Source organism: Lepidochelys kempii, chromosome 3 (genome assembly GCF_965140265.1).
Source record: "Lepidochelys kempii isolate rLepKem1 chromosome 3, rLepKem1.hap2, whole genome shotgun sequence".
Classification (NCBI taxonomy): Eukaryota; Metazoa; Chordata; order Testudines; family Cheloniidae; genus Lepidochelys; species Lepidochelys kempii.
The window spans coordinates 134,853,017-134,868,310 of record NC_133258.1 but is presented as its reverse complement, the minus strand read 5'-3'; the positions used below and the strand labels follow the sequence as shown (position 1 = coordinate 134,868,310).

The following is a 15,294-nucleotide window of genomic DNA, read 5'->3' as shown; positions in this document are numbered from 1 at the left end:
TCTGCTGAGTCTATAGGGAGAGGAGGCTGTGTCGTCGCAGCTTCACTCCAGCCGTAGGAATTTTGATACCTGTGGGCAGATTGCTGGTGGCATGTAGAAGGGGCACAAAAGGGACATGCAGCAGTGTTGTGCTAAAATCAAGGAGCTGCAGCAGGCATACCGGAAGGCAAGGGAGGCCAACCATTGCTTTGGTGTGGCACCAAAGGCATTCTGCTTCTATAAGGAGCTGCACACCATCCTCAGTGGCGACCCCACCGCCAAGAGCTCTGTGGATACTTCAGCAGGGATTGGAGGCAGCGTTCAGCAGACTCAACCCCAGTGATGAAGTGGTGGATGAGGAAGTAGCACTGGAAGATGATGTGGAGCAACTGGCAGGGTTGTCCGGTAGCGTGGCAAGTCAGGACCCTTTTTCCACTCTGGAGGGGTCTAGCCAGTCCCAGCACTCCAGCTCTGGTGCGCAGGAAAGGGGAGCTCCAGTAAATGCTCATTTTGCTTTGATACTGCATGGTCAGAAGAGACTGAGCTCTCACGTACTTTGTTATATGGTAGAGGAGGGATAAGGGACAGAAATTAACAACAGAACCTATCCCTCTCTGCTCTGGGTCCATGGCAGAAAAGTTTGTTAATGTACATAGAGCAGTCCCTGCAATCCTCCATAGTGATCTCTAGGAAACTTTCCTGTAGGTATTCTGCAATCCTCTGCCAAAGGTTCCTTGGAAGAGCCGCCTTATTTCTCCCCCCATTGTAGGAAACTTTGCTGCTCCACCAAAAGTGTATTTCTGCAAGGACTAGAGCAGCACACAGGCAAGCTGCATATGAAGCCAGTCTGAACCCACACGCATGCAGGAGATGCACCCTTGCAACCTGGGTTACCCTTAGGAGTGAGATATTGGGTTTGATTGCTCTAGCTTATGAAAAAGGGTACCAATATTCAAAATAGTCTCCCTAGCTGCTTGTAGTAACCCCCTTCGTGAACCACTCTTTTCCCTTCCTGCCCTCTCCCCCATATCACCCCCCCCCCCCCGATCTCACCATATTTGGGACTTGGGCCGACTTGTGTGCTAGCCCAGGAACAGCAAGAAAGAAGTGTGTATAACTTTTGTGATTCACAGCTCTGAGCACACTCACAATACTGTGTCTATTCACTGTTTCTTTGGCTTCTGCAAAGGCCTTGAGAACCCCTTCCTCCACACTAGTGGATTGCCTCTGTCAGATGAGGCGGTGAACAAAGAGGATATGTTTCACGAAGTGCTGCAGTCAATAGATACAGCACATAGTGAAACAAGAGAGGAGGGAGAAAATTAATGAAAAACGCAGCTTGAATAGCCTGGAAAGGATTTAGGAACAGGAGCGGATGATAAAGCTCCTGGAGGGCTAGACAGAGATGATGAAGTCCCTTATTCACCCTGCAATCTGAGCACATCCAGGCACAGCTCCCCCTGCAGCCACTACAGAACTCTGCTCCACGCCCTCCGCAAATTCCCCCACCGCATTCCTCGCACGTACCCCATGCACTCCATGCCTAGGGATTGGTTTCCCAATGAAAGCTGGAGTTACACACAGCTGTGAGAGCCCTAACCACAAGCCTGTTCCTCATTGCATTGTTCCCTGTTTGACCAAAATTGTGTTTTTTCCTGTTATTAAAGTGAAATCTTTGAAATAAAATGAGTCTTTATTTTTGAAATACACATATTGATCACTGCTAACATTGAAACACAGTGGCTATAGGTAGGAATATTTGCTCACTACAATTAACACTCAGGAAGCAAGCACTACAGAGGTAATTCAAGGCAGCAAATAATCATTGCCTGACTGAATGCATCACTGGGAATCATTGTCAAAATGCTCATTCAAAGCCTCCCTGATTCAAATAGCCTCCCGCTGTGCACCCTAATTGCCCTTGTATCTGGCGGCTCTAAATCAGGAACCAGTTGATCAGCCTCAGCAGTCCACCCCAGGGGAAACTTTTGTCCCTTCATTTTGCAAATATTATGTAGAGTACAGCAGGCCCCAATGACCATTGGAATATTTTCCTCATTGAGGTCTGTCAAGGTTCCTTCCCCACTCTGAACTCTAGGGTACAGATGTGGGGACCTGCATAAAAACCCCCTAAGCTTATTTTTACCAGCTTAGGTTAAAACTTCCCCAAGGGACAAACTACTTTGCCTTTTGCCCTTGTACTTTATCGCTGCCACCACCAAACATCTAACAGATATATAACCAGGACAGAGCCCGCTTGGAAATGTCTTTGCCCACAAAATCTTCACAAACCCTACACTCCCTTTTCTGGGGAAGGTTTGATAAAAATCCTCACCAATTTGCATAGGTGAACACAGACCCAAACCCTTGGATCTTAAGAACAATGAAAAAGCAATCAGGTTCTTAAAAGAAGAATTTTAATAGAAGAAAAAGTAAAAGAATCACCTCTGTAAAATCAGGATAGTAAATACCTTACAGGGTAATTAGATTCAAACATAGAGAATCCCTCTAGGCAAAACCTTAAGTTATGAAAAGACACAAAAACAGGAATACACATTCCATTCAGCACAGCTTATTTTCTCAGCCATTTAAAGAAAACAGAATCTAACACATATCTAGCTAGATTACTTACTAAGTTCTAAGACTCCATTCCTGTTCTGTCCCCGGCAAAAGCATCACCCAGACAGAGAGAACCTTTGTTTCTCCCCTCCTCTAGCTTTGAAAGTATCTTGTCTCCTCATTGGTCATTTTGGTCAGGTGCCAGCAAAGTTATCCTAGCTTCTTAACCCTTTACAGGTGAAAGGGTTTTTCCTCTAGCCAGAAGGGATTTTAAAGGGGTTTACCCTTCCCTTTATATTTATGACAAGGTCTAACCAGCAAAAATGACAGAGCCAGCAACCTTTTATTCGTACAAAGGCACATTCAGTGGTCATCTGGCACCTGCTGAGCCTGTTGCTGAAGCATTCCTTGCTGCTGTCTAGGTTCCCAGAGTCAGGCTTCCTAAGCCATGGAAGCAAGGTGTAGGCGGGGTTCCAAGGATCACTATGTGCATTTGCACATCCCCCACTGGAATCTTCTGGTCTGGAAAGAAAGTCCCAGTGTGCACTCCAGTGTTCCTAAAGATGCATGCATCATGCACCTTCCCTGACCACTCAGGCATTGATGTCAGTGAAATAGCCCTGATGATCCATTAGCGCCTGCAAGAGAAGGAGCCCTTTCGGTTGATATACTCCATCGTAAGATGGTCGGGAGCCAAAATTTGGATATGTGTTCCATCTATCGCCCCACCGCAGTAAGGGAATCCCATTGCCTCAAAGCCATCAATTATTTCCTGCACATTACTAAGAGCCACAGTCCTTCTTAGCAGGAGGCAATTAATGACCCTGTACACTTGCATCACCACAACCCCCCATGGTGGACTTTCCAACCCCAAATTGATTCACGACTGAACGGTAGCAGTCTGGAGTTGCAAGCTTCCACACAGTGATTGCCACTCACTTTTCCACAGTGAGGGCAGCTCTCATTCTGTTATCCTTGTACTGGGGCAAACTCCACACACAGTTCCAGAGAGGTGGATTTGCGCATCTGAAAGTTCTCTAGCCACTGCTCATCATCCCATACAGGCATCATGATGCGATCCCAGCACTCAGTGCTTGTTTCCCTAGCCCAGTACTGGTGGTCCACCATGGCAAGCTGCTCCATGAATGCCCACAGAAATCTTAAATTATTTGTTTCCATGGCAGAGCAGGCATCAGCAAGTCACTATTTGGCAGTGCGTGAAATACTGCAGGACCAGCTGCATTGTGTTCATAAGTCTCATTACCAGAATGATCAGCAGCTCAGGATCCCTGCTGTCATGCAGAGGCAACAGTCACACAGTTTACAAGGGCAGTTGAAAAATGGTGCAACACGAAGTAGGAAGCCCATGGAATGATGGGACAGAAAACACTGCATCACAGGATGGCAAGCGCGTCCCCATGATGTACCACGATCTGTTCCCAGAGCTCCCAGTGGCAGAGGGTGACAGAGGGTAGTGAAAAGAAAAGGAGTGAGTTGCACAATGAGATAGCTACCCATAAGGCAACACTCTCTCTGTCGATGCAAGAGCAAAAACTCTGGACGCTCTCCTCTGACACAAGGAGCATTGTGTGGACGTGCACAACCGATGTTAATAAAGAAGCTTATGACTGTTGACGTAACTTAAGTTGATTTAACTCTGTAGTGTAAACATGGCCTAAGGTTTTCATTTTAACAACTTTCCTTGTTCCCTTTAGCTGGAGAGAGTCTTTAGAAGGAACAAAACTCTTGTCTGATAGTTTCTTAGATGGTAATAACTGTCCTTTCGAAGGAAAAGAGAAAAAGTTAGCTGAGCTGAATGAAGCTCTTGTTGTTGCTGTTAAAGTCTGATCACATTTTAGAAGATAAAACAAGACAAACACACACAAGAAGGGAGAGAAAAGAACAGCAAAGGTTCATTTTTTAAAAATGCAGCTTCTGTCTCTGGGGTTGACTTTCACTTGCTACCTCACTACTGGAAAAGCATAGGCATGGTTCAGAGTCTTATTAGCCACCCAGAGACCTGACAAACTTGTGCCAGGCTGTAGATCGTTGCTTTTAACTGCCTTTTTCTGGTCAGAAGCTTACAGCAGCATTGGAAACTATACAATCTTGGCCAGCTAAGCCAGACTTTTATTAGACAGAAGGAAAAAGGAGTAGGATAGGAAAGAGAAATAAGGTGGGTGAGAAATAAGGAAGGAAAAGGACACACAAGAGTGAGTGGGTGTGTCAAAATCTCACATCCCAAGTCATGTCTGGAATGTAGCTGGAGGCAGTGGAGGTGGCAGTGTTATCTGGGTCCCTCTCTTGGCCCGGAGTCAGGACATCTCTTGGGATCAGGATGACAAAGGCCCAACAGTGTTACGGTAGATCCCAGCGTCCCGGGAGACGGTGAGGGGTGGCAGCCATGATGGTAAATTTCATTGCAGTGGTTGTTGGCAGACAGCTGCATCTTCTGTTAATGTTCACCAAAAGCCTTTTCTTACTTCTCTTGTTTATCAGGCATGATTAGGGTGACTAGATGTCCCAATTTGATAGGGATAGTCCTGATATTTTGGTTTTTTTCTTATATAGTCGCCAATTACTCCCCACCTCCTGTCCCAATTTTTCACACTTGCTATCTGGTCACCCTAGGCAGGATCTTAACACAGGCCTTGAGTTATATCAATAGGCCTCTCTGTTTGGACTAATTTAGTCTGTCTTTACCTTTTCGCAGATACATTTACTGTTTTAGGTTATTGGGATACTTTATAAACATTCGTCCACTTTCCCACAGTTAGGCTCACACATGGGGTAAATTGGTAGGCCCAGTTATTACAACAAAACCTAGGCAAGGAGCTGGGATTTTTATCATGATGTAGCTAGGAGTGGGCAGCTCTGGCTAAGGGGCATAGGATTGAACTCAACAAGCTACATCTCAGTAAAAAATTCTTGTGCCTTGTCTCCACTAGGATTTTACAGCAGAATAGCTAATGCATGTTAGTTATCTTAAAAAAATAAAATGAAAAAAAAAATCTTTTCTGACTGTGAGTACATACCCTGACTGAAGTGCCCACCTGCCATAATCTTCCCTTTGACTGTGCTCTATGATTGTATCTTGCATTCTGTTTCACCTTTTTAACCACATATCCTCTTTCAAATAACATTCTTTAAAAAACAAATATCCCCACACACTTTGAACACATTCATGATTATCAAAAATGGTATGGAAGCATCATTAGTATTTCACAGGTTAAAATGTTTTCTAAGTAAATGCAATTTGTAAGGGGGAATTTAACCTCAGCTTCCTTGCCATGGACTGAAAAGGAACCTGCTCACCATTTAAAAAAAAAACCCAACTTTAATTATGTTGCATGTTTTAGTGTGGATGATTTGATTTTAAAACCATTTTCCTCCCACTGGTCTTTTCTTTTCCATATCACTAGAATTACTTTTTCCCTGTGCTTTAAATACAGCTGAAATAATATTTGATGTTTTTTGTTTAACAGCTATTTACAGAATATATCTCTTATAATGGAAAATGTCTTCGTGCACTAGCCTCCTCTTCTCTGGAGATGGTGATTGTTGAGTAGAGGGAGCCTGGCTTTTCAATAGGCCCTACAAAAATAATAGCTCATTTAAAATCTGAAAGTCTAGAGAATTTTCTGCAACAGTTTCTAATCTTTTAAAAGTAAGTCAAATGTCTGGGCTGCCTACAAACCCAGGCATTATCCCTGATAGTAGTGTCATAATATTCTGTGTTCAATTATCTATGCATCCCTAATAATATGTACTCAAAGGACTTCAGAAACAGGTTTATGTTGTTTTATTTTACTTGCTGCTTAAAGGAGATAAACAAAAAGCTTATGCCTGGTTTTGCTTCTCTGTGATGTATAAACAAGGCCCAAGAGGTCTTTTGTAGGGGGTCGGGGGTTAAATTGTTTTCTTGCATGCTTTTTGCACTAGAAATTCAGCTTTTGTTTATCCAGTTTATCCTGGAAGACAACGCTCTGGATGACTGGAGAACATGTAGTATCATGACATTGCAGAGATCAGGCAAGTGACATCTAACTAAGGGGCCGATACTGCAACTGTTACTCACATGGAGTAGCACTTACACAAGCATTACCATTAATTTCAATAGGATTATTTTCATGAGCAAAGTAGTACTCAACGTGTTAAGAGCTGATGTAAAGAGTTGTTACAGGGTTGTAGATTGCCCTAATTAGCTTTGGTTACCCTACAAAAACTGGTTGCAGAATTTACCAAGAGTAGATGCTGCAGGGCAGTAAGTTGAGATGAAAGAGTGCTAAAGAGGCTGTGCTGGATTGACTGTACATTTTAGTGGAGCTGCATCTGAATTTTATCAGAGATGATCAGTGATTTTTATTCAAACTGTTTAAAATTATGCTAGGGAAATGTGTAAATATTCCTCTGCAGTACTGCAGCTCCCAGGGTGCTAGTAATAATAGAAGATGTAGTGCAAGGGCATAGGGATTCTCACCAAAGCAGAAAAACAGAGGGTCAGATTCTGCCATTGGGTAGTGACAGGTTTCAGAGTAACAGCCGTGTTAGTCTGTATTTGCAAAAAGAAAAGGAGGACTTGTGGCACCTTAGAGACTAACCAATTTATTAGAGCATAAGCTTTCGTGAGCTACAGCTCACTTCATCGGATGCATACCGTGGAAACTGCAGCAGACTTTATATACACACAGAGAATATGAACCAATACCTCCTCCCACCCCACTGTCCTGCTGGTAATAGCTTATCTAAAGCTTATCTACCTTGCATAATGACTTAGCCACTCCAAGTCTCTATTTAAGCCTAAATTAATAGTATCCAATTTGCAAATGAATTCCAATTCAGCAGTTTCTCGCTGGAGTCTGGATTTGAAGTTTTTTTGTTTTACTTGGAGTGGCTAAGTCATTATGCAAGGTAGCCTGTTTCCTCTTGTTTTTTCCTTCCCCCCCCCCCCCTCCAGATGTTCTGGTTTAACTTGGATTTAAACTTGGAGAGTGGTCAGTTTGGATGAGCTATTACCAGCAGGAGAGTGAGTTTGTGTGTGTATGGGGGTGGGGGGGATGTGAGAAAACCTGGATTTGTGCAGGAAATAGCCCAACTTGATTGTCATGCACATTGTGTAAAGAGTTGTCACTTTGGATGGGCTATCACCAGCAGGAGAGTGAATTTGTGTGGGGGGGTGGAGGGTGAGAAAACCTGGATTTGTGCTGGAAATGGCCCACCTGATGATCACTTTAGATAAGCTATTACCAGCAGGACAGTGGGGTGGGAGGAGGTATTGGTTCATATTCTCGGTGTATATATAAAGTCTGCTGCAGTTTCCACAATATGCATCTGATGAAGTGAGCTGTAGCTCACGAAAGCTTATGCTCTAATAAATTGGTTAGTCTCTAAGGTGCCACAGGTACTCCTTTTCTTTTTGCCATTGGGTAGTATCTTACTCCATGAGTAGCCCCATTGAAATTAATGCAGCTTGTCACAGAGTAAGGTACTCTTCAGTGTGGGTAGGAGTATCAGAATCTGGCCCTTACAGATTTTCCCAGTGGAGATGGAGCTTTTTGTTTTTAACACTTGTCTAACTCAAACACCCTACAAGCAGTTGGAAGAAAAGATCAGCTTGTTAAAGCTTCAACAGCCCCTCCCCTTCCATGAAGGACTAAGAGAGTTCCTAGTCAACATCTGAGTCATCCAAGGTCTTTCAGTAGAATGGGGAAAGCCAGGCTAGAACAGTCTGGAAAGCAAGTAGAAAAGAGACCCTTTTAAAAAAATTCTTCAGACATCCCCAAGAAGCCAGGAGAATAGCAAGAAGGAAAACTGCGCTTGTGATCTCCCTTGCTGCTTTTCTCATGCCTAAAAAAGTTGATTTTTTAAAAAAATTTTTTCCTGCTAATTGTTCTTTACATTATAAATACCCTGCCTTGATTCCTTGTTTTTCCCCTTGAAAGACTGAAGATCTAGGATGAGAATCTCTCCCTACTCTGGCCCCTTTACCCGCAGTGTAAGAGCTGGGTTCTAAAAGCCCCAGATCCAGCTAGGGAGAATTCTCTATTGCAGAAACTGGGAAAAACAGCAGCAGGTTGTCCTCTGATGAAGTACTCAAGCAAAGCTCAGTGTAGGTGGCATGCCAGTTGTGGGGCTGGGGCAGGAAGAGCTGGGGCAGTGCAACGATTCTGGGTATCTCTGCGCCCATAAGCAGCCAGGGATAACTTAGACAGTCCCATCAAAAGTTGTCTATGTTACACCACAGGTCTCTCTAGCACCACAAGTATCCCAGAATCAGGAACATGTAAAGGTGGTTATAGCCACCTCTCACCCCCTGGAGTTGAAAGTTGATTCAGCAAATAATCTCATTCCTAGAGCTTGTCTACAGTGGAGAAATTTTCTATCCAGTTTTAACATTGAAAATCAGGTTATTTGAAACAAGCTGATTAGAGCCACAGTGTGAGGTGACCCAACTCATTTTTACTGAACTGGATCCAAGACCACACCTCATTCTGAGGGCTAGAATAGGACTTAAGTGCAAAGGACTTAGGCTTTTGCACAGGCATGAAGTTCACTCTTCATTATCAGTTCTCATTTCAGGGACCTGTGAAGCAGTGTGTCTTTTGCCCATCTTTGCAAAAAGAAAAGGAGGACTTGTGGCACCTTAGAGACTAACCAATTTATTTGAGCATAAGCTTTCGTGAGCTACAGCTCACTTCATTGGACACATACTGTGGAGAGTGCATCCGATGAAGTGAGCTGTAGCTCACGAAAGCTTATGCTCTAATAAATTGGTTAGTCTCTAAGGTGCCACAAGTCCTCCTTTTCTTTTTGCAAATATAGACTAACACAGCTGTTACTCTGAAACTTGCCCATCTTTGTACTTCCTCCTCTTCCTCCATGTTCCATGCAAGTTTGTCCTCACACCTTGAAAGCACTTGGCAACACCCACTCCTGCCTATACCTCTGCCTGATTGACTCTTACCTTGTTCCACAGTATTTGTAATACAGCAGCCACCACCAATGCTGGTAGCAATAGCATAGATGCTAGTGCAGCCAGGGCTAGGGCTATTTACCATCAAGTCATGAACATTTTCTCAGTAAAAACACCTGAGCCCTGTTTATACCAGCGACTTAGCACCTGTGCAGGTATTAATTTTTCTAATGTAGCCACCACATAGAGTGTATTGTTGTATGTCTTACAACATGTCAAGGAATATTGTCTTATGTTTTACCACCTGTAGTGTTACTCCTGGGAAGCACAGGGTACATTTAAAGTGCTCTCTAAATGAATAAGTGCTGGATAAAAATTTTTAAAAATTGTTAATTGATTTCTACTGCCTCTTTTTATTAATGAGAAGAACCTTCTGTCCCTTACTGGCTAGATTACATTGTTAAATTCTATATAAAATAATTAGATAACAACTTCCCTTGTTTTCCCCTCCGAGATAACATACACATTAATTAGAATTCCATTTAGGTTATGTCACTTAAAGCCTTGCACTGGATTTTCCCTGCCCTCAGTTGCCTAAACGCTGCTTCTTGGTGGGTAATGGCAGCTGTGTGAAGCAGGGAAAACTTCCCAATCAGGATGCCAAGAGGAGAGGGGAAATGAGGAGTTGAATTGGTAGGACTGGATCTATCTAGCCATCCTTCCCTAGGGATGGAACCTCCCTCCACCTCATCACAGAGCCTCCTTCAAGTCATCTGCAATGTTTGGAAAGTGTCTGACCCTGATGGTTTAAACTTATGACCTGTTAACCAGCTTTTTGTATGTGTCCTGGGAATGAGGGAAGGTTTGGGATTTCCAGCATCTCTCTAGGTCTGCTTGACTTCATCCTCTCCACCCAACCTCTCTGCACTTGAACCTGTGTCCCCCCCACCCAAAACTTCTGTGCTGCAAGTATTACATTTAAACTCTGAAACATAACAGAACAAAATGAAACATGCCACCCTATCCCTGAATTCCTCCCAAAGGGGGAAATTTTTTAGCATCTCAGCTGACCCATAGCCTATGCCTCTAAACTCAGACTTTGAAGGATTTCTTAGGTTCTTGTGACTGCCTCCAAAACCGCAAGGCTTTTATTTGTTCAACCTTGTCAGTGACAACAAATGTAGATCAGAGAGAGAAGAAATGGACCCCGACCAGGCAGGCTGCAAATAAGAAATTTCTTGAATTCAATTAAAGTAGGAAATATATTTGTTGCTGAGTTATACAATTGTTGATGGTTTTGAACAGCTAAAATAAACCTGTGGCGTTGAGAGGGGCAGATGTCAGGCAGGCAGAACTGCAGGTTTTGCAGACACCCCTTGGAGGCAGGAATGCATATTACCATATGTTACCTGATACATCAGTTGCTCTAGCTCATTTTGTGTAATTATTTGCAGGCATCCTGCTATTGTTTTACAAAAGTAATATCCCTGCTGTTTGTTTTGTTCTTACATTAACCTGACATGTAGTTTCATAGCTTCCAAGCAGAGGAAGCTTTACTCTTAAGGAGTGGGTTATATTATTTTCTATCTTTAGGACACCAATGAATGGACACAGAAGCAGGATCTTTGTCTTCCTTATGGAAACATGTGCACTTCCTGCAGCAGTTGGGTTTGGAAGAGAAGTGATCGTTGCTATTATGTATGCTTTCTTCTAGCACCCTTCACTACTATGCCATATCTAGGGCATCAAAAGCCCCGCACAGTAAAAGTCTGCGTACTCCCAAGCGGCAGCCAGCACTCAACCCCAAGGACCCCAGTCAGTGGCAGTCAAAACCTTGATTATCTGTAACTGCTTTTCTCACTAGTCCAGCAGGTTTAACAACCTCCCCCACTGCATTACAATTCCTTTGGGTTTTTTTATTGCTGCAGGTGACACTCAAAACTCAGGAAAACCCCTGCTGCGCTGGTGCCACTCTGTCTCATTTTATCTAAGGCACAGTTGAGGCCTTATTTATAAAGGGTCCTTACTCCTGAAGAAGAGCAGTTTGTAAGCTTGATTCTCTGACCAACAGAAGCTGGTCCAATAAAAGGTATTACCTCACCCACCTTGTCTCTTTCACTCCAAAAGACAGCAGTAGCTGCTAACTCCCCTTCAAGTTCAAAGGTTTTGCAAATGATCTTTAAGCTCTTACCAGTTAATTCAGTTTTGTTGTTCAGTTGGAAGGATTTAGGAATATTCTTTCCCTCCCACCCCCTCATTTAAAAGGAGAACATTTACGAGCTTCACATCTTTCTTGCTTCTGCTAGCTACCTTCTTTTCCTCTCACTAAATAACAGTTGGCTTTCATGCAGTGAGGCACAGCTGCAGTCTACTTTTGCAAGGGGGGAGGGGGGGAAGTTGCCTCTGAACAGGTTTGTGAAGTTAAAGTGATTATTGAAAACAAATTCTCTTTCCCCACCCCTTTCACACCAGTTCGTGCTTGTCTGCCTTGGAAACGTAGGTGTACATAAAAAAGATAATCTCAACAACATGTTTAATTATAAGACAAGCCATTCCCCACATTGGTTGGAAGCAAAGAACTAATAAAAATGAACTAAAAATGTATAAATTTGTTCCATGTATTAGGTTATATTCCCACAATGGCTGTGCTTGTGTTTCTAATTTCAACTCCTTGTTTTAGCTGGGTGGAGCCTTATTACAAGTGGGACTTTCCATGGGATTAACTAGCACGGAAACAAATGGCAAGAAATACAGTAATCATTTGCTTGTCTCTAGCACCTTTCAATCATTACTCGTAAAGTGTTTTGCAAATATAATTTTAAAAGCCTCACAACACCAGGTCAGTATTATACTCCATTGACAGAGGGGCAAAGTAAGGTCTAGGGAGCTTGTGACTTACTCATGGTGACACAGCACAATTGATGTCAAGACTGGAACCCAGGAGCCTTAACTTTGTCCCCTCCTCTAAACACTACAGTCTAGTGCAGCAGTTCTCAAACTTCATTGCACCGCGACCTGCTTCTGACAACAAAAATTACTAAATGAACCTAGGAGGGAGGACTGAAGACTAAGACTGAGCCTGCAGCCCCAGGCTGGGGGCGTGCAAAGCTGAAGCCCCAGGGCTTTTGCCCTGGGAGGTGGCCTGTAACATTAGTCCTGGGTAATGAGGCTTGGGTTTCAGACTTGCTGGGGCCCAGGGCCAACACCAGCCTCTCAACCCACTTTGGGGTCTAGACCTACCATTTGAGAACCCCATGTCTAGTGGATCTCAATCTATTTACCATTGTGGGCCCCATATGCAGCTCCCTATGTATTACATGGGCTGCATCTACACAATAGATATACTACTTGTATGGCCCTGAGGATGTCACATGGGCTGCAGCTGTGTGCTGATTGGGCCACAGGTTGAGAACCAATGCACTTGACCATACTCATTACATAGCTTCAAAGTGCTACCAGGCAGCAATGTTATAATCCAAGTAAAATGAAAATGTGAGTATATATATATAAACTCTCTGTCTCTCACTTTCTCTTTTGGATTTTCTTTGAGATGAAAGGAATCGATTACCTATACTACTAATCATCATGCATTCTCCATGCTTTTAATCCATAGCTTCTTGGCTGGGAGCCAAGATATGAAATTCTCTCTCAGAAGACTTCAATGAGAGTTGCATGTGTGTGTGAATTTGGCCCAAGGGTACCATTTAGAGCCAACTATGGTAACCGATGGATTTGTGTGATGCTGGACACTTGTCTCTTGGAAACAGGACCACCACCAAATTTATTACACAACGGCCAGGGAATCACCGTCTTATAATAGCAAGCTTGGGTCACTATCAGCTCTCACACTTAACACATACAGTTTTTATCATTCTTATTTGGTGGCTCTCGGTTTCAGAAGCCAGTCTCTTTTCTTCAGTAAGATTATTTGTAATTTGCAGACCTACACTAGTTGTTGCCTCTGAAGAACCACTTAGAAGGTGTGTGTAAAAAGCAGTCCGGTCCCAGTCTAGGACCTAATGGATAGGTAGTCCACATCACAACCTGCACTCTAATGGATAGGTAGTCTCAGTGGAGTGTTCAAGCAGGGAGATTGATCTGCACGCTCACCCATAAGGTCCAGGTATGCTAGGAAGGTGACCCATTACTCATACAGGTAATCTAAGAGCAGAATTCAGAGGAAGGTTGGCTTTGTGGTTAAGGCACTAGGACTCAGGAAATCTAGGCTCGAATCCCAGCTTTGCTCCAAGTTTCTTGTTTGACCTTGGGCAAGTCAGGCAAACTTTCTTTGTCTCAGTTCTCCATTTGTAAAACAGGGATAACACTTTCTTCACTCAGTTCCATCTTGTCTATTCAGATTATAAGCTCTTTGAGGCAGAGGGTGTCTTTTACTGTGTGTTTGTACAGCACCTAGCACAGTGGAGCCGTTGTCTCAGTTGGGGCCCCCAGATGCTATTGTAATACAAATAAGAATAATAATTGGACCTGCAACAGGAATCTAGTTAACAATTCTATTACACGGCTACCACTCTGAATTCTATTACTGATACACAAAGAAAAAGAGAGTCCAGCTCAATGACTCATACTGGCATTGCAGAGCCATCAGGAGTAAACAACAAAATCTCATTTTTTGTCAGTAAAACCATGCGATATGATTCTGAATGCACACAGAACAGCTGAGCCAGAAGGTTTTACAGTGTCCCTTTGAGCAGAACTGCACTTTAGACAGCCACCGTAAAATAACCCCAAGGTTTCCAGTACAATTTGTTCAGCCTTAGGTTAAATGTCACCTTTGACTAGGCAACAGATTTATTTACTGCTTCTCCCCCAGGGTGGCTGTTTCATTGTAGTAGTTGTCACTTGCCTTCCAAAACACAAAGTTCCAAATTAAAGACATTAAATGTACTTCTTTCCCTGCCTGGGTACATTAGGAAATCACGTCTCTCTTACAAATCTTTAAAAAAGTAAAGCTTTACAATTTTGTAGTACTTAGTCAACCCAGGCACAGAAATGTCCATTCCTTACCTGAGTGAAGTAAAGATTCATCAGTGTCAGTGTGAAAAACTGGAGGCAAACTGGGAAGCAATAGAGAAGCCAGAAGATGAAGGGTCTGAGAGAGTTTGCTGTGACAAAATCTTTGAAGTAAAATGAAAAGAGCACAGTCCTAAGTGAGGCCCAAAATAGGCACAGAAACAGAAAGACAGTTTGGTAACTGAACCTCTTGTGCCTATAGTGGAGGACCAGCCAAAGCTGGACATAGATGAACACAAAGAGGAGGGAATAAAAAACAGTATATACAGTGGTCAGGCCCAGCTTCACATATGGAGGGACAGCTGGTGTCAGTGTCGGTGGCAGGGTGTCATTTTTCAGTGGGTCCCACTCAGAGGCCTCCATTTGAGATCAGAAATCGTCAAGAGTTGCTTATTAAGTTTGGCTGCTTCTGCTCCTGCTTACTCCTCCTTTCATCTTCTTACAGCAGCATAGGAACCAAGAAAGTGAGAGAAAGAAAACAAGCTGCACTTCCTCTTTGGCAGCTCACTGACGGCTGGTAGCACATGATCACAATTCAGAATGATTCATTAGGGCTGCCTGTGTCAGCAATTGGCAGGGAACGATTCTGAAGGCTGCAGTGCGCTTTGCCGATGTTTGTGGACAACCCCTGCCCATCCTTCAGAAAACAAAGAAGCTCCTCCCTGAGAAGTTTATAACCAAACCCCTTCCTAAACATGCTAATCTTGATTTAAGATGGGGTCAGTAACACTGATGTGTTATGTAGGAAGAAGTTACTTGATGTTTTTACTAGTGATAGCCAGGTCAGATGCTGTGTTCTAGTTTTTTTAACA

General features: G+C 43.3%; 1 protein-coding gene across 1 annotated transcript in view; it reads right to left on the bottom strand.

Annotated features, from left to right (window-relative positions):
* The window catches only part of GPR137B (G protein-coupled receptor 137B), a 45,106-nt gene extending 30,041 nt beyond the window's left edge, over positions 1–15,065 (bottom strand). The window contains exon 1 of the mRNA XM_073338169.1: positions 14,477–15,065. Coding sequence (XP_073194270.1) covers positions 14,477–14,845 — 369 coding nt within the window. The 5' untranslated portion in view covers positions 14,846–15,065. The remainder of the gene's footprint in view (positions 1–14,476) is intronic.
* Between the last annotated feature and the right edge of the window lie 229 nt (positions 15,066–15,294).